The sequence below is a fragment of the Rhinolophus hipposideros genome, assembly GCF_964194185.1.
Source record: "Rhinolophus hipposideros genome assembly, chromosome: 21".
In the NCBI taxonomy this organism is placed as follows: Eukaryota; Metazoa; Chordata; class Mammalia; order Chiroptera; family Rhinolophidae; genus Rhinolophus; species Rhinolophus hipposideros.
Genome location: NC_138067.1, coordinates 27335425 through 27354364, shown reverse-complemented (window position 1 = coordinate 27354364; position 18940 = coordinate 27335425). Strand labels below are relative to the sequence as shown.

The following is an 18940-nucleotide window of genomic DNA, read 5'->3' as shown; positions in this document are numbered from 1 at the left end:
AGCATTTAAGCCAACACATGTCACTAGGTTAAACTCAGACTGGTTGCACTCAAATGGCATTTGAATGAGCCCAATTCACCTCATGCACATGCAGCATGCTAGCAGCCTCAGCTTTCCCCTCTGTAAAATGGAAGCATTCTAAGCACTCACTCTCAAGGGATAGAGGGTTAAACGAAGTCATGCATTAAACTTCCAGCAAACATTCGTACTTCTTCTGAGGTCTCAGGTGGTTTCAGAGTGGCTGAGCATAAATTAAGTCAGATCGGCTTGGATTCAAATCCTACCTCTGTAGACACTGGGCGTGTGACCTTGGGCAAGTTACTTCACTCCCTGAGCCTCTCCTTTGGTGCAATGACAACAATGCTAGTCCCTGCCCATGGAGAGAATGTATAGGACACACTCACGCAGCCCAGTGGAAGGCCAGCCTCAGCAGAAGGAAATACCCCACTTTGGAGATGACAGTGACACGGGGTCCCTCACCTGGTGCCATGCCATGCATGCTCAGGAGATAGAAAACCACTCCCTTCTCACCTGAGGGAAGCAGCTGGCAGGCTCAGTGGGATAGCCCCACCTCTGGTTCTTGTTAACCTTCTTAGCACCCCCAGGGATATAGGTGGGACATTTCTGGGTCAAAGGCAGAATCAAGGAGGAAACCCAGGAAAGAGAGATGGGCCATAAATACACATTTTCAGGTGCTCCATAGAAAAGTTACACACTCAGACAGTGAAGAACTCTGACCCAGGCAGGCAAATGATTTTTCAAACCAAGATTCTCCACTCTGGGAGAGGGTAGTGTTCTCAGTGGACAGGAAGCAGGCTTTCCTGTAGTGAACAATTTAATCCCCTTAAAGGGAGACCCGACCTTTGCTGCTAGGAGGTGACCTCCAAGTCCTGGGAATGCCTGATGAGTGTCCTTGTTTACCTGGGGTCAGCCAGACAACCTATCCTCACACAGTGATTTGGATGGGATCTTTGGGTCACACGCTGTCATCTATGACCTCCAGAGGGGCGAAAGACTAAAGGTCAACCGTGGTTACATGACCAAGCCCCCTAACAGGCTCTGACACTGAGGCTCAGGTGAGCTTCCCTGGTTGACGATATTCCATCGATATTGTTGGGAGAAGGTGGTGTGGTCCATAACTCCCCCAGGAGAGGACAGCTGGAAGCACCACTCGTGGAACTCTCCTAGGTGTTGCCCCATGTACCTCTTCTCTTTCAATCTGTATCCTTTCACTGTGATAAACTGTAACCACGAGTGTTTAAGTTTTCAGTGTGATCTGCGAGTCCTATCAAAACTGAGGCTGGTCTTGGGGACCATTAACCTTGCAGTTGATGTCAGAGGTATGGGTAGTCTTGGGGAGTCCCTAACCTGTAGCTTTGGACTCAGATAGACCTGGGTTTCAAAGCAAGACTCCAGCAGCTGTGTGGTGTGGGGAGAGTCCCTGCCCCCAAATGACATCTCTGTTTGAGGGGTGATCACAAGCAGAGTACAGTGGGCAAGCTCCCCTTCCCGGAGTCTTACCATCATCCTCATCTGTGGCACCTGGTGTGGGCACAAACAGGGGTTCCGCTGGCCAGCAGTGCTCCTCGCTCCATGTTAGGGATGACTTCGTGAGAATGTCATATTTCAGTACCTGGACATCCAAATAGGAAAACAAAGAGGACTTGCTGGGAAGCATGCTTCTTTCCTGGGAACAGGAAGGCATCAAGGCCCGCAGCGAGGCGGAGGAAGCCCCTCCGGGGTAGACTCCAAAAAGACATCTACTGCGGGTCAGTAGAACAAAAGGAATGGAAGCAGCAAGCTTCCTCCCTCTGACTTGAAGCAAACACCCCCACACAGCTCACACTACACACTGCATTCTTTTCAAAATAAAAATCTGAATTTATCTGGTATTTGGCCTTTTCTCGCAATATGTATATGTGTTAAATAAACAAACATTTAAAGTATACTACCTCCTTTGTTGTTTTAAAAGTACAAGTCCCTGGACTTCTCTCAGTCTCCAAGACGCCTGTTTCCCCTTAGGGTGTGGGTATGTGTGTGTGGGAAACTTTTCTTACTTTGTACATTTCTTCACTGCATTTTAAAAAAAGATTTTCCATTTTATTGTTAAAAAATGAAGATATTAAGGAAAAGTGATGTCTGTATAGCACTTAACATAGTCCCTGGGAATACGGCAAGTGGTCCACAAATAGTTTTAAAACACAAAATGAACACCCCAAGTTTCAACTATACTCTCTCTGCTTGAAAGAGTGAACTCCTTGAGGGAAAGGACTGGGATCCCCGGTTCACTACCTTATCCTGGGTGCTCCCACCTTGCAGCCCATACAGTGTTTCCCCGAAAATAAGACCTCACCGGATAATCAGCTCTAATGCGTCTTTTGGAGCAAAAATTAATATAAGACCCGGTATCATTTTACTATAACATCAGACGAGGTCTTATATAGTAATGATATGATATGATATGATATGATATGATATGATATGATATGATATGATATGATATATGATACGATACAATATAATACCGGGTCTTATATTAATTTTTGCTCCAAAAGATGCATTAGAGCTGATTATCTGGCCAGGTCCTATTTTCAGGGAAACAGGGTAGTTGGTGCTCAATCAACGTGTATGGAATGAAGAAATCGACGGACAGACTCTAGCCATTATCGCTTCCCTGAGCTTCAGCCCATTAGCTACGGCTCCCTCTCTTGCCTGGCTCATCATTGCATCCAATGTATTTTGTCCCAAACTGACCTCACTCTCTGACCTACCACTTCCTGTCCCCAGGGAATCTCCCTCCTGCCCTTTTTCTGATCAAGGTCACCCAGTCTGAGACCCTGGGAATTCAGCTCTGCAGACAGATGTGATGGTTTTAGGCTGTGATCACACAGGGATCGGTACCTTGGTTGGGATGGGACTCCACTGAACTTGAGCAGCATACATGTATCGATATGGCTTCCCGTTGTGAGTGTAATTGATCCCAGGCAGCTCTAAGCCTAGAGAGAAGGACACAGCTGGTGAAGCCCCCACCACTGAGGACTGGCTCCACCCGCCCTTTCTGTTAGGCTGGGCATCTTTTCCACCAAAACAGCTCCCAGGCCAGGATCCCTGAACTTGATTCAGGCCCTGGATTGGATCAGGGTGGTTGGTGGTCATAGGGCAGGGGGAGGGAACCTCTGATAATTACCCCAGCGCGATAAGAAGGTTTAGGAGCAAGGTAAGACAGGCGTAGGTTTTTGAGTATATAAACATCGTAAATTATCCAAGATAGAAATCAAAAATAATTGCACGATTACAATCAGAGGCTACTGCAATTTTTTAAAGCTCTTTAAAAAAAAGGGCTCATGTGCATGCACGTGTGTGTGGGTGTGAAAAAGAAATTTCTGCATCTGTGGAAAGGAGTGTCAGTAAGGAATGGTTAAATAAACCTGGTTAAATATAACACCATGATGTAAAAATTAATGTTTACAAAGAATTTTAATAACATGGGAAAGTGTCCATATCATAAGAATTAAGTGTAAAAGGATGATTACAGAATTATTTTCATTATGTTAAAAATGAAGAGAAAAAGTTTAAAACATGCTGGGGTGATAAGTTCCTTATAGTTGATATTTTATATGGTACATTATAAGTTTTCATTGTGTGAAATTTTTATTATACTTAGTATTTTTGTAATTCAAAAAAATTCTTAAAATTTTGTCCATGTAAGTGCATATATATTTATATACGCCTGTTGCGTCAAATTTCTAAGTCTGAATATGAAAATGAAAGTGCCCCTCTTATGAAATATGCCAGGTAGTTGGAGCCAACTGCCAGTGAAAATATAGCGTCCAAGAAAAGACGCAGGGATGGACCCATCATGAAGGCCTCCTGAGAAGGACCCAAGCCATAAATGGTAATCAGGCTCCATAAGGAGTGAAGGGATGGATTACTGAGAGGGGAAGATGTCTAATCTCACAGGTGAGTATCGTGACACTTCCAAGAGACAGGTCAAGATGAACATGAGGAGGGATCACCCACACATTTAAATCAGAAACAGACGCCCACAGTTGGCCCCAAAGGAAACCTGAGACATTCCGTGATGCTCCTAGGCCCCTCAAACATGGTCTGGGACCCCACCCGTCCCCCACCTGTAAATGGCCAACCATAGGCACTTGGTTAAGGAGAGTGTGATTCATCCCAGCGAATTATGCAAGGGTATTAAAGCCACATTCTTGAAGAATCTTCAGGATGTGGAAAAATTCTCAGGCTACATTCATGAAGTGGAAAAAGCCATTTCAGAACATTCTAGATGGTATGGTACACGTTTGGTAAAAAGTATAAATGCAGAGGTTAAGGGTTTCGAGTCAGAGAAACCTGGGTGCAGATCCTGGCTTTGCTGCCTAACTTGGCCAAGTTAGAGAACTATTCTCAGCGTTGCTGTCCTCAGTTCTAAAACAAGAATAATACATGCCAGCACCTGCTGGTTACAGTTCTAATAACAGCCAGCTTTTGCTGGACTCTCACTAAAGGCCAGGCCCTAAGCTAAGCCCCTTATGTGTGAACTCATCTAATGTGAATAACAGGATGACACTGTCAGGATGAAAGGAGAAGATGTCTCAGCAGCCCCTAGAAGAGGGCCTGGCATACTCGTGTGCCAAGCAATCCATACACAATAGAAAAGATTGGATGGATATTTCCAAGGGTTGTCAAGAGTGGAGGGATTATGAGGGATTTGTCTATTGTCATGCTTTTCAGTATTGCCCAAGATTGCTACAATAAACAGGAGTTCTCTTCTCAGAAGCAAAAAGACTATAATATTTTAAGCCTTCATCTGCCACACGATGTGGTAAGTGAGAGGAAATTACATTTGATGCCTTAAGAATTCAATTCCAGTTGATGCCTTAAGAATTGGGAACAATATCTGTATTTTCACTGACTCCAAGAGGCTGGGGTGCCACACAGAACTGGTTACATGGGACGCTGTTTACAGAAATGGTTCTTAGTGGGCAAACCTGAGGTCATCCTAGGTGAGTCCCCAGGGCTGCACACTTCTGGATGCCTGAACCTGGCATGGGGCAGCCGATGTGGGGAGCAAGGCTCTTAGGTTAGAGCCACGCCCTGCCACACTCGGAGTGTCCTGGGAAAGCCTGTTCATTCCGCACTTAGGTGTTAAGTTCAGACCCAGCTAAGCCAGACTTTTGTCACATGCTGGTGATAACACTGAGCACAGAAACACGGTCCCCGCCCCACAGGCTTATTATATTCTATATAATAAGCCTTATTATATTCTACGTAATAAGAATATATACTTTTATTATATTCTATATAAGGCTTATTATATTCTATATTATATTCTACCTAATATACAATTATATTCTATAGAAATCTAGGGTAGTAGTTCTCGATCAGGGCAATGGTGCCCACCACGGCAATGTCTGGACATGCATTTTGGTTGTTCCAATTCAGGGTTGGGGTACGACTGGCATCTGGTAGGTCGAGGCCAGGGATGCCGCTCAACATCCTTTTATACGATGCCCAGGACGGCCCCACCACAAAGAATGACTAGCCCTAGGTATCTGCAGTGCCAGGTTAAGAAGCCCTGCTCCAGTGGCTGTGACTTCTATTTGAGGGTTTACATTGTGTGTGCAGCCCAACTTTTCTGAGGCCCGGTTTTCCCTCTGTGAAATGGAGCTGTGAGCACCTATTCTGCAGGGTGCTGTGAATGGGTAGAGATAGAAATCTGAACGTACGTCCGTGTTCAGTACGTCACAGCATTTGTAGAGGACAGCCGTGAAAGTCATTGGACCCAACGACCACCCTCATGGCTTCCTGGGGGTTGTTTGAAGACCTAGGAAAGACAACTGTCCCCAAATGCTTTTTTCACTGGGGCGTCCCAAGAGCCTGCCTCTTTGTCCCTCACCCATGTGTAGCTCCTTTGCCTCAGAAGGAGGTATTACATGAAGAGGCCTGGGGGGTCTTCATGAAATGTTGCCCTTCCCTAAACCCAAGGAGAGAGGATGCATTTTACCTTCATAAAGCAACTCTGGCTGGCAGTAGACTTGGTCATCCTTTTCCTTTAGGGCTCTTGCTGTTGTAGATGCCAGTTTGATTAAATTGGAGCCCACTTCTGCATTCTGAAAGAACCAGTTTCCCAAAAAAGATGAAATCTTGTTATCCAAAGCAAACATTTGTTTTACTGTGTACATTTAAAAAAAAACACACACAAAAACACTTTCGTGTACGTCATCTATCTCTGGCCTCACACTAATCACAGGAAGCAGCTATTAAACTATTGGTATTCTCAGTTAAACATGAGGATTGGTGACTTGAAGTGATGCCCCCAAGACTGCATAACGGGTAGGTGGTAGGACGGGGGCCCCTCGAATCATGGCTCTTTATTCCTACTTTGGGCCACCTCATCCCTCACAGGTGAAATTAATGTACTCCTAAGTTCTCACTTTTTAAATACCGGATGATTCATCTGTAAAAGGCTGCATCAGTCATTAAAAGGATATTTGTAAAGAGTTCATAATAACATGGGAAATGCTCGTGATAGAATACTGAGTGAAAAAAGCAGTAGAATAAATTGTATATGCAGTCTGAGCTTAACCAGGTTACAAAAAAAGAAAACTACATTGAAAAGAGTCTGGGAGAAATATACCAGATATTAAGATACAATATAAGTATCAGTGGCATATACGGGGACTTTAATTGCTTCTCCTATGCTTATCTGTATCTTCAGTGTTTTATCCTATAAAAATATATTATATGACTGTTGAAAAGAGAAAAAAAACATGCAATAAAAATTACTTGGGAGAAAAATATCTATCAAGGACATTCCTTGGTCTCAAGTTACAATCAGACTTTGCTCTGTTCAGTACCTTACCGTCATCATTGGAACCCAGGAGACGGATTTAACACAATTGAGTCAATATTTATTGAGCATCTACTAATCCCTGTTTCCCCACATACTAGCTACAAGACCTTGAACAAGTTACTTAGCATCTCTGAAGTTCAGTGTCTTCATCTGTATAATGAGGTATAGTACACGCACCATATAAATAGTACATGCATCATATAAATAGTATATGCATTATATAAATTCAAAGTATTATACAGATTCAATAAAATAATCCGCTCAAATGATTTACAAGAGGGCCTGGTTAGCAGGAAGTGCTAGAAAAATGTTAACTGTTGTTGATGATATCATTGTTGTATTTACTACTACTACTAGTACTAGAACTACTACCACTAGGGGTGTGTTGAAGTTAGGCACTGGAGGAGAATGAGACAAGACCACAAGTCCCTGCCTTCACAGAGTTTACAGGGGAGAATTACTGTTATGGCTGACTTCTCATTTAAACTTCTCTACTTTCCAAATTTTCCAAAATGGGCTTTAATAATTAAACACACACACACACAATTTTAACGATAGCTGCTCTTTGCTGGAAAGGGAAGAAAATTAACTGCATCTTAGCTGTTGAACTACAGGGGCCCTTCGAGATTTGTTTAGTTCAATCCCTTAATTTATAGAAGAGGACATTGAGACCCAAAGTAGAGAAGTGGCTTGTCCAAGGTCACACAAAGAAAAGCAGAGACTGGGCCCAGACCCTCAATGGCGATTCTTCTGCTCAGAAGCAAGAGCACTGCAGGCAGAGGACAAAGCAGGTGCAAAGGCCCTGAGGCTGGCCCACTCCCATCCTGCAGATCTCATCTCAAACATCCCCTTCCCTAAGAACACAGTCTGCAGCGTCTCTAAGACATTTGTCCCAAGCTGTAATAATCTCCTTTATGGAGCTGCTTCCTTCTTTTATGCTTGTCTTTCCCTATGGAGCCAGGGATGAGATTTTGTTTAGTGCATGGCACATAGCTCCCAGGAAGTAATCGGCGAATAAATGAGTGGAGGCATGACTCAGCAAGCTTTTCCTTTAACTGTCAAGGGACAAAACATGTGCTTTGCAGGGTGTTTGTAAGAATTAAATAAGAGGTGCATGAAAAAGTCACCCAGTGCCTGCAGTGTCTTATGAGCAGAAGCTCTGCTTCCACACGCACAGCACCATGAATTGGTGGGAGGCCCCTCCTGGTGCCTTCCTGGTCACATGACAGCAACAGGCGTCTTGTGCATGTCCCGGGCTTGATTCTTAGGGAGTCTATCTGCAGAGACGTCTTATACCTCCAGCCTGAAACTGGTCGGACTGGTTGAGGGGTAAACTGAATTTTTCCACACACAGCAGTAATGAACATGACTCGGCTGCTTTCAGTGGCCAACACGCTCGGTCGGCTTTGGGAAGAAACTGCTTTCCAGCCAGGATTCAACAACATCCTGCAGGCTTGCTCTGAAGGCCCTAAACTCAAGGGAACTCCCCCGAGAAGTCATCTCAGTCACCCCCTGAACACTGTTTTTGTAGTTAGCAGCCCTGGGTGTGAAATCTGACTCTCCAGCTTTCTGTGTGAACTTGCTCAGCCTCTCTGAGCCCAGTGCATTATTTGTAAAATGGAGGGGGGGGTGTTAGGGGTGGTATTAGTGAGGTTCCTTCAACCCGCGTTTGAGGATTATAGTTAGGATTACATTAAATAGTGGTTATATACCTGGTCCAGGGCCAGACCCACGGTAGTTAGTAACTGGGAGCCAGGCAGACATGCATTCAAATCCCACTGATAATTCTGCAAAACTGAACAAGTGACTTTCTCTCTCATCTGTAGTCATGGGGATAATACATCACTCAGGACTGTCGCATGGACTAGGTGAGAAGGATGCAAAGCATTTAACTGTCCCTAAAATGTGCAGGACCCCGGATAAGAGTGGAGACCCACCAACCGTAGGGCTAAATGTATCAAAGTGTTAAGTAAAATTCCGTTCTCTCCTCCTACCTTGACACACAGACCTTTATAATGTGATGGCATGATGTTGGCCAGTATGGCAACCACCAGCCATGTGCAGTTATTTAAATTTAATTATAAATTAAAAATAAAATTTAAAACCGTGTTTCCCTGAAAATAAGATCTAGCCGGACCATCAGCTCTAATGCTTCTTTTGGAGCAAAAATTCATATGACCCGGTATATTATATTATATTATATTATATTATATTATATTATATTACATTATACCCTGTCTTATATTATAGTAAAATAAGACCGCGTCTTATATTAATTTTTGCTCCAAAAGACTCATTAGAGCTGATGGTCCAGCGAGGTCTTATTTTCGGGAAAACACAGAATTAAGTTCCTCAGCCACACTAGTCACATTTCAATAGCATTTGTGTCTGTTGGCTACTGAATTGGGTGGACAGATAGAGAATGTTCCATCATTGCAGCTGGGTCTATTGTACAGTGCTAGTCTGGAAGAGGACACGTGTGAGTTTAGAATTCTAGGACCCTTTTGCATTCAGAGCTGGAATGGGGGGCAAAACGAGCTCCAGCCTCTGGGCCTGGGCTGCTTGTCCCTTCCCCTTTCCTGCCTACCGTACGGCTACCCAAACCAGCACAACCAAGCCGTGGCCATCTCTTGGGCCCTGAGGAGGACAGGGGCAGGTGGTACAAGCAGGCTTGGGGCTACGTGGGCAGAAGTCAGGGGTCCCAGGTAGCTGGTTCATGGTTGCGGCGGGGGGGGGGGGTACCCCCTGGGTGCGCACAAGCCCATGGCCCTGTGAACTCCACCTTGTGGAGAAGGGACACTGCTGGAGAAAGGCTAGATCAGGGCCCCCAAAGTGCCAAGGCCAGAGTAGGGGCCCCTGTTGCCAGGGTCCGAGAGCAGAAAAGGCATCTAACACAGGACCTGGCACAGAATGAGCTCTCATGGCGGCTACTCTTATATTACGGGGTCATTTTTGTATTTGGAGACAAGACAAACACCAAATTCACTGAGCCTGGAGTTGAAGCCACCCCTTGCAGGTCCAAGATGCCTATCCTCCCCCAACCGCCTGTCCACGATGGCCCCTTATGTGTGGATGACTGTCAAGAGGGAAGCCAGAGCTTATGAAGCCACCTGCAGGACAAGGGCAGGGCCCTGCAGGGACTGCCTGTACACGCCCACACCCTCCCGGCCCAGCCCTGCCGCAGACAACCCCCGCGCCATCCTACATAAACAGGCTGAGGGTGCCAAGAGGCCCCTCCTTCCTTTGACCCCAACTGGCCAGAATGCAAGAGAATCTAGGGCAGCAAGGATGTCCCAGACTTTTGAATATACTTCGTTATGGCCCATTCTACATGGAAAGTACTTTCTACCTGGGAAACGTTCCAATGCTAAAGGAAGACCTTGGGCTCTTATGGAGACCTTGCTGCTCATTTTCATTCATTTAAAATATTGAAGAACTTAATGAGAACCCTCTAAATACCAGACACAGTAATGGGGGCAGGGGATAAATTGCTGATAAGACAGTTTATCTTAGAGCTTCAACAGGAAGAGGTGTCTGAACAAGTTCCTTATACTTGAAATAAACATTGGGCAAAAAGCTGCAAGTGCCATTAGAGTGTACAACTTCATCTGAGGGGAGTAATGACCCTGAGACCTGAGGATGAGCAGGAATCTGCTCCCTGGCTGCGAATTAGAATCTGCTGGGGGCTCTGAGACTATGCCCATGCCTGCGCCCCACCCTGAGGTTCTGCCTTCACTGGTCCAGGCTGAGGCCCAGCAGTAGCAGACGTGGTCTCAGAGCCCCCAGGTGAGTCCGACCTGCAACCAGTATTAGAGTGGAGATCTGGTGGGAAGAGAACAGGGCTGCGGGCAGAGGGCCCAGACTGAAGGTCATTTGAGAAAGGGTGGCATCTCCTATAATTCTTCCCTAATAAGCCTTTGGATAGGAAGAAACTAGAGCTGCCGGATCTGGTCATATAGGCTGTGTCTGCCTGCTTGAATTTGTGATTTCAATATGCAAGTGGGGCGACTTGAAAGTGAAGCAAGAAAACATTTTGAAGGAACAATAAGTAGCAATTAAAACGTGTGGCCGGAGCTACCCTTCCTAGGGCTCACTCTTCTGTGTTACTTTCAAAGCAGCAGATGGTTCACAAGGTGCCTTTTTAAAACATACATGCTAAACTTCTTAGCCTGGTTCCAAGGAAGTAAATCATTTTTGAGCATGATAAAAGGTTATAAAATCCTGTGGTGTGTGGGCAGTGGCAGGGAGTGTTTCCTCTCTGTGTGTCATCCCCTGGCTGAGGTTGGCATGAGGTGGGGGCCAGGCCTTGGAATTTGCCACCTGTGTGCTCTGTGACCACCTACTGCTTCCCTGAACCAGGAGATCCAGTCCAAGGCCCTGTGCTGAGGCACTGCCCAGAGGAAGGGCTGCACCCCTTGGCTCACGTGATGCTTGTGTGGGACATGGCCATTCATTCAATAGCCCTGAATCACCTGCAGAGAAAAGTTCATTCCTTTTTCTCTTCCAATCTTTCTCACTGGGTTGAGCAGACAGGCTCAGCTAGGTGCCACCATGTCTTTCATAGCTAATACTTTTAGAACTTTCTTATTAACAAAGAGATTAAGTCTTGGCAAGCAACAGTATCTGGCTAGACCTTAAGATCTCTGCTTTATTTCCCTTTTTTTTTTTTTTTTTTTTTTAATTTTATGCCCACGTGTGCCTTCTATTTGCAGTAAGCAAGGCTGGCTTTCCATTGGGTAGTGATATGCTTCCTTTCAAGAGCGAGTTGATTTAAGCAAAAACGTGACTTTTAAATATTAAATAGAAGTGATAGGAAATACAGTAAAAATCATAACAGATACACAGATGACTTTGGATGGGGACATGCTGGAGAGACAGGAACAACAAACAAACCTGGTGTTTAAATGCAGGCCCCACTCACTGGTTGGGAGATGTCTGAACCCCGGCACTGAGGAGCCCAGCAGTGAGGGTGGGAGTGCCCTCTATTCCCCAGGACTGCAGAGCCCCAAGAAGGGTCACAGTGTGACCAATCTGGGGTTCTTTCCAGAAATTAGGCCGACTGGGGAGAAGAGTAGAGTTATCCTCCTTACGAGCTACTAGGAGGGTTTAGAGACAGGCTGGTGTAGCTGCTAATCCCAGCTCTGCCATTCTGGGCTGTGTGACCTTGGGCGCATTCTTTAACATCTCTGAGCCTCAGTTTCGTCATCTGTGAAGTGAGGCTAATATGAGGGACCTCCCATAGGTTGTTTGGCTCATTAAGTGAGGTAAGGAAAATAAAATGCTTAGCAAAGTCCCTGGCACATAGAGTGCTTTTAGTAAATATGGGCCATCAAAATTGAGTTGAACTGAATTTGGTTTCATTTAAATTAATTAAGTCATGAAGTCACTGAGTTCTGGAGCCAGAAGTCTCTGCAGCCTCCAAAACCAAGCCCAGAACCTTGGCAGTATCATCCTAATTGAGGATAACGTCTGACCTAGTGGTCATTTTTAATGCAAAAACAGGATTATTCAACAGCAGGGCACTGGGTAAGCAAATGGTGCTGAATTCCTGCCATGGGCTGCCAGGAAAATATCAAAATGACGTTGTTGAAGAACATTTAATGTCCTGGAAAGATGTTTAGACATACAAATCGGTGAAAACAGCAGTACACAAAAGAGTATGTACACATTCAGCCATGAAAAGGAGTGAAGTACCAATTCATGCTACAACACATTTGAACCTTGAAAACCTGATGCTGAGTGAAAGAGGCCAGGCATAATTATATTACCTCATATTATTATATGATCCATTTATATAAAATGTTCGGAAAAGGCCAATCCTCAGAGACAGAAAATAGAGTAGTGGTTGCCAAGGACTGGGGGGTGGAGGGACCTGGGGGTGGGGGAGTGGGTTGATGGTTAAGGGGGTATGGGATTTCTTTTTGGAGTAATGAAAATGTTTTAAAATTGATTGTGATGATGGTTGCACAACTCTGTGAATATACTAAAAGCCATTGAACTATGTACACTCTGAATGAAAATGGGTGAATTGTATGGTATGTGAATTACATCTCAATAAAGCAGTTAAAAATTATGTATATTATGATTCCCTTTTCTGAAATTAAAAAATATATATGTATATAATTTTAACTGCTTTATTGAGATATATATCATATTTATTATATATGCATATTACATACATATACTGTATGCATATATCAATTATATGTGCATATATATATTAACATGTATATGTCTGTCTGTCTATCTATCTATCTATCATCTATCTATCTATCTATCTATCTATCTATCTATCTATCTATCTATCTATTAATGGAGAGAGAGAGACTTAGATGGCAATACAAATATATCCACAGTGGGTTTATGGGAATTTTTTTTCCTTTTTACGTAATCTGTATTTTCTAAAGTTTCTACTATGAGCATCTATTACTTTGGGGAAAAATAATTAAAACATTTTCTTTAAGAACAGCTCATTTTGGACTTCAATATCAATCAAATCAGAGCCACAGCAACTTCCTAGCGGGGCTCCTATCTCCCTACAAATAAAACGGGCTTGTCTTCAAGCCGTTACCTTGTCCATGCAGAGGGGCACGGCGAACCTCTTGAGAGTGGGAATGGAGGTAACCTTACAGTTCTCTTCAAAATCTTGGTTCAGGTTGGCCAAGTTGAAATTCTGGTAGAGGCTGCTATCCTTGTAGGCGATAACGTCAAACAGGAGGCAGCCATCCTCTTCGTAGGCGTTGACATGATGAAAGACCACCATAGGGTCCGTGTAAAACTTGGTGGGCAAGGGCTTCCCGGTCCTTTGGTCGACGATGTGAATGTAAGTCTGAAAGAAGAGGGGCACTCAGCGGTCAGCTCTCCCTCTGCTGGCCCAGCGCTGTGGCATTGGGAATGGGACAAGACCCAGCCCTGACATGTACTAGCTCATGACCCTGGAGTGTCCCTTCCCCCTCTGACCCTCTGTGTGCCAGCCATGCAGAAGCACTGAGTAAGTGGGGGCTGTCCGTGGGTGCACCTTTGGTCATCTACTTACAGTGGAGAGAAAGGAAGTTTGGGCCCAGGGCCTCTGTATCACCAGGAAGACAGTGTCTGATGGAGACCCCAGAGGTGCACTGTTTACCCTCCTTCACTTGACTGTGATTCCAGATGGGCGGCAACATGCCAGATCCCTGGAAACGGCCAAGTTAGGGAGAACTGACCAGTGCCATACCTCCAGGCCTCTCTGAGCTCCATCCACAGCCAGAGCCCCTAACTCTAAGCCCACACCTACCCTTCTGAGTCCCCTCTCCAACCTCCACTGCAGAGCTAGCTACCAGGATGCGGTTGTCACAGCAACACCCCTGCCCTGGAGGGCTGAGTGACCTGGTTCTAGTTAAGAGCCCACGTGGGTAACAGCTCATTAGGCCTCCACACACATTCTGGGTGTCACAAGGTGGTATCACCCTGGGTGGTAATTAGCCATATCTGCAGCTCCAGTTGCCTAATCCAAGAGGGGAGGGTGATGTTTCTATCTTTTGGCAGCTCTGGCCCAACCGCCCTCCTTCTGAAAGGGAGGGAGGGAGGGACCACTCCAGGCTGTTCTTTCACCATCTCTTCCCTCTTGTTTGCTTCTTCCTCTCCCAGAATCAAGCTTTGAATGCTAAGCAGTTGCAGAGGAGAAAGGCTTTGAGAGCGTGGTGGTGGGAGTGGGTTTGGGGAGATGAGTACAGGGGTGATTATATTAAGCCTTTTCTTCCCCAGGATCTCAATCCCTGGCTCAGCCACAGGGACTTTCAGAAAGTTCTTGCAACACATTCCAAAGCCCTTCCAGGGCTCTCTGCCTGCCATCACGGGCTGTTTCCTCACTGTGGAACTCTCCAGGGCCAGGGACTCCCCAGGGGCCTCAGGTGGGAGGCCCAGAGGCCCTGTAGCTCCTGCCAGTGGGATACTCCTCGGCACGTTTGAGGAACTGGCTGCAGAGCAAACCCAACTTGGCTCACTTATTCACTCCACAGATGTTTGTAGAGGGCCTGCGACACGTCACTTTTTTAGGAACTGGAGAGACAAATAAAACCAAGCCCCGGCTTTCCTGGAGTTTATATCCCAATGGGGGTGAAGCCAACAGTCCAGGATCAAATAATATGTCAAGGATGATGAGCGCTACTGAGAAAAATGAAGCAAGGCAGGGGATGGAGGAAGCCTGCGGCAAGGTCTGAAGGTCTCAGGATCAGGAGACCTTAGCTGAGACCTAGATTAACTGAAGGAGGAAGCCATCTGGAGAAGAACATTCCAGGGAATGGAAAATGCAAAGGACCTGAGCAGGAACATGTTTGGCTGGTTTAAGACACAGGTGATACAGGAGGAGATGGAGTGAGCAGGAGCCAGTGGTTGAGATGAGGGCACGTGGGGATTTACAGGCCGATGAGTGAGGCCTTGGGATCTTATTCCAAGGAAGATGGGAAATAACTGAAAGGTCTGAGCAGAGGCGGGACCTCACCTCATTCCTTTGTTCCCTCAAACACCTCACTTTCCTCTCTGATAAGAGAAGGCAGGCCTTAAAGAGGTGGCCAGCCACCAAAGGGACACATATTTGTCTATGTACATAAAGATGTCCACGGTGCATCAAAAGAGGAATAGAAGGATGTCAAATGGCTAGTAGTGGCTCCTCTGAAGGAGGGAGTGGATGGGGGAGGGTAGGAGAAGCGATGGGGACTTGATATGTTGCTTTCTACAGTTCTGTAGTATTTCAATAGAAAACACAGAATTACTTTATATTTTTCACAACAACAGCAAATAAATATGCATATGTACACATACACATGCATATGTATATTCATACACACATATACATACATGTACCCATGTAAATACATATACATATAGCCATCCTGTATACCTAGGGACGGACACACACACTCTCTGAGCACCCAGGTGTACCTACATTGATGACAACGTTTCTCTCATACTGTCTGGTGGAACACTCTGTCATTATGATATCGGAATAATCGATGGCATCCCTTCCCTGACATTTCCCAGGGCTGCAGGGCTGCTGAAAGGGCCTTGTCAGTGGATGGTGGAGGCTGCAGGAGCCCAGATATTGGTTAGGACTGAGGAGCAGCCCCTTTGCTGCTGGATGAGTGGGGACTGCCGTGGCTGATGAAGCCACTTTGTCCAAGGTCACACCCCCTTCGGGGATCATCTTCTCTACAGACTTACTGATGTGGAGTGTAAAGGCCTGGCCCCTTTGCCCTAACTCGGGACCACTCTGAAGGACCATCCCAGCTTCAGAACTCTCTGGAAGGTTGCTGATGCCTCTGGGGAGACTCCATGGTAGCTCACTTTCCCCTCCCTAGGAAACCTCCTCCATGCTGACCTCTGTCTGTGCTTCTGGCTGTCCGAGGACTGGAGGTCCCAGCCAGGCCTCCTTACCATGTCCTCCTTGTGGAAAGTCAGGCAGGAACCCCAGCTCACTCCCCGGATGTACGCAGTCGCCATTTTGAGAATATCCATCTTGAAAGGCTGCTCCAGGAAAACGATGTAGTTCTCGGTGATGCCGAAGCTGTGGTAATAGCTCGGGGAGAAGAGGGAGCGGGAGGCAATGGAGCAGAGCACCTCCACGTGCTCCAAGGGACTCTTCGTCTTCATCCCGCCCTCTAGAAAAAAAGCAAGCCTCAGGCACAGTGCAGGGCCTGGCTGCCGCAGACCACGCCACCACCACCTGCAGCTGAGCCTCTCAAACTGACCTGGTCACTAAGAAGAACCTTTGAATATCGGCCGACAAGTAAACCAGATGAAGGGGTTGCTGCCTGGCTGACACAGGGGCAGAGCCTCAGAGTCCTTCCTGCTCAGGCCCACCCCTCCTTCCCTTGGGAGATCTGGTTCTACAATCTGAACACACCAAGCCACAAAGCAGGCCTCAGAAATGTGGGTCTGCAACCACAAGCCGGGGGCTAATCCAGCCTCCACCTGCTTTTGTATCAAGGTTTATTTGGAACACAGCCACACTCCGTCCTTTACGCAGGGGCCATGGCTGCTTCTGCGTTCAAGCTACACCAGCATTGTTGAGTAGTTGCGACAGAGGCTGCGAACCTGCAAAGCCTCAAATATTAATATTTACTCTTGGACCCTTTACAGAAAGTGTTTGTCAACCCCTGCTCTGGAGCAGTGCTTCTCAAACTTGAACGTGCATGCAGGTTATCTGGGGATCACGACAAAACATGAGTGTCATTCAGTATGCTGGGGCCCAGGCTTACGCTTTGACACTTTGCTGAGGACCATCATTTTTTTTTCCCCTTCTTCCACCTCCCTGCCACTCTGGTTCAAGCTGTTGTTTCTCAGCCTAGTTGTGTAGGACACAGCTCCCTGGCCCATGCAGGTATTAGGAGCCTTGCATTCCCCCCAGCTGAGGCAGTTTGGTCGCCGGTCGTCAGTCCACCACTCATGGCAGCTCACGGCAGCTCTCACTGGCCGCTCACGCTGGCCCGTGGCAGCTCAAGCAGACCTCCGGCTGTTCATGGCAGCCCAGCTCCAGGAAGAGCCATTGTTCACACTCTTAGACTGGCCCATGTGGGAATCGAACCAGCAACCTCGGCGTTAGGAGCACGGCGTTCCAACCACCCAAGCCACCAGGCCAGCCCCAGAAAACCATCACTTGATGTTACGTGTTAATAGGAAAAATATGTTAATACCGTGTTTCCCCTAAAATAAGACTGGGTCTTATGTTAATTTTTGCTCCAAAAGACGCATTAGGGCTTATGTTCAGGAGATGTCATCCTGAAAAATCATGCTAGGGCTTATTTTCCGGTGAGGTCTTATTTTCAGGGAAACACGGTATATTGGCCTCTGCCCACAGCTCCGGACACAGAGATCCTAAAACCCTTGTAATTTCTTTGCTAAATGATAAGAGCACTAGAAGCATCTCTTGTTCTAATCCTGGTCTTTGACCCTATCCCCGACACAGGGCTCCTAAAATCCTTGTAAATTTGGAAGTGATAAGAGCACTAGAAGTATCTTCTGTTCTAATGAGGAGACTCTGGGTGGGGGCTCGTCAGCAGAAAGACCAAGCTGTGATTAGACGCTTGGCATTTTCAGCCCAGCCCCTATCCTCCAAAGAGGGGAGAAGGGCTAGAAATGGAGTTAATAATCAATCATGCCTAGGTGAGAGGGCCTCCACAAAAGCCCAACAGTATGGGGTTCGGAGAGCTTGCAGGTACATGAACACATACAAACCAGGAGGGTGATGTACCCCAACTCCACGGGACAGAGTTCCTGTTTTCAGGATCCTCCCAGACCTCAACCTAGGTATCTCTTCATCTGGCTGTTCATCTGTAGCCTTTGTGATATCCTTCAATAAACTAGTAAATGTGTTTCCCTGAGTTCTGTGAGCCACTCTAGCAAATTAATCAAACCTGAGGAGGGGATTGTGGGAACTCTCAATTTGTAGCCTAGTCGAACAGAAGTTGTAGGTAAACTGTAGGTAAACTACCTGTAATTGGCATCTTACGTGGGATGGGAGCAGTCTTGTGGGACTGAGCCCTTAACCTGAGGGGTCTGACGCTATTAAGTAGATAGCCTTAGAAATGAGTTCAGTTATAGGACACCAGCAGGTATCACAGAGAATTGCTTGGTGTAGGGAAACGCCCTCCCCACACACACACACACATACACACACATCTAGTGTCAGAAGCATTGTGAGTGTGGTAGTAGTGTGAAAGAACAGCAGACATGCAGGAGAGAAGCAAAAGGAAAAACTGGAGTTTTTCTAAATTAGACATGTATTTCACAGGGTTTCCATGAATTGCTCTTGGCATTGCCTGTCTGAAATACGTGGGAATGAGACTAAGTACCTATCATGATGAGGGGCTTTTACATATATTGTGACCATCGAGGTAGGCTATATGATTCCCATTTCACAGATGGGAAACTGAGGCTTAGTGGAATGGTCTAAAATTAGGGCCAAAGTCACAGGGTTAAGCCAAGAAGACATAGACCCTTAGCCTGGCGGCTTCCTCTGTTATGTGTTACGGGCCATGATGCTCAGCTTGAAGGCAGAGAACAGAATGAAATAATGGAGTAATCTAAGTACCTCACCCAGGGCCC

General features: G+C 46.2%; 1 protein-coding gene across 1 annotated transcript in view; it reads right to left on the bottom strand.

Annotated features, from left to right (window-relative positions):
- Window positions 1-18940, bottom strand: part of BCO1 (beta-carotene oxygenase 1) — a gene marked incomplete at its 5' end in the record, with an annotated part of 49851 nt that overhangs the window by 17355 nt on the left and 13556 nt on the right. The window contains 5 exons of the mRNA XM_081031066.1: window positions 1522-1633; window positions 2902-2996; window positions 6011-6116; window positions 13431-13688; window positions 16271-16494. Of these exons, the coding sequence (XP_080887192.1) occupies window positions 1522-1633; window positions 2902-2996; window positions 6011-6116; window positions 13431-13688; window positions 16271-16494 (795 nt within the window). The remainder of the gene's footprint in view (window positions 1-1521; window positions 1634-2901; window positions 2997-6010; window positions 6117-13430; window positions 13689-16270; window positions 16495-18940) is intronic.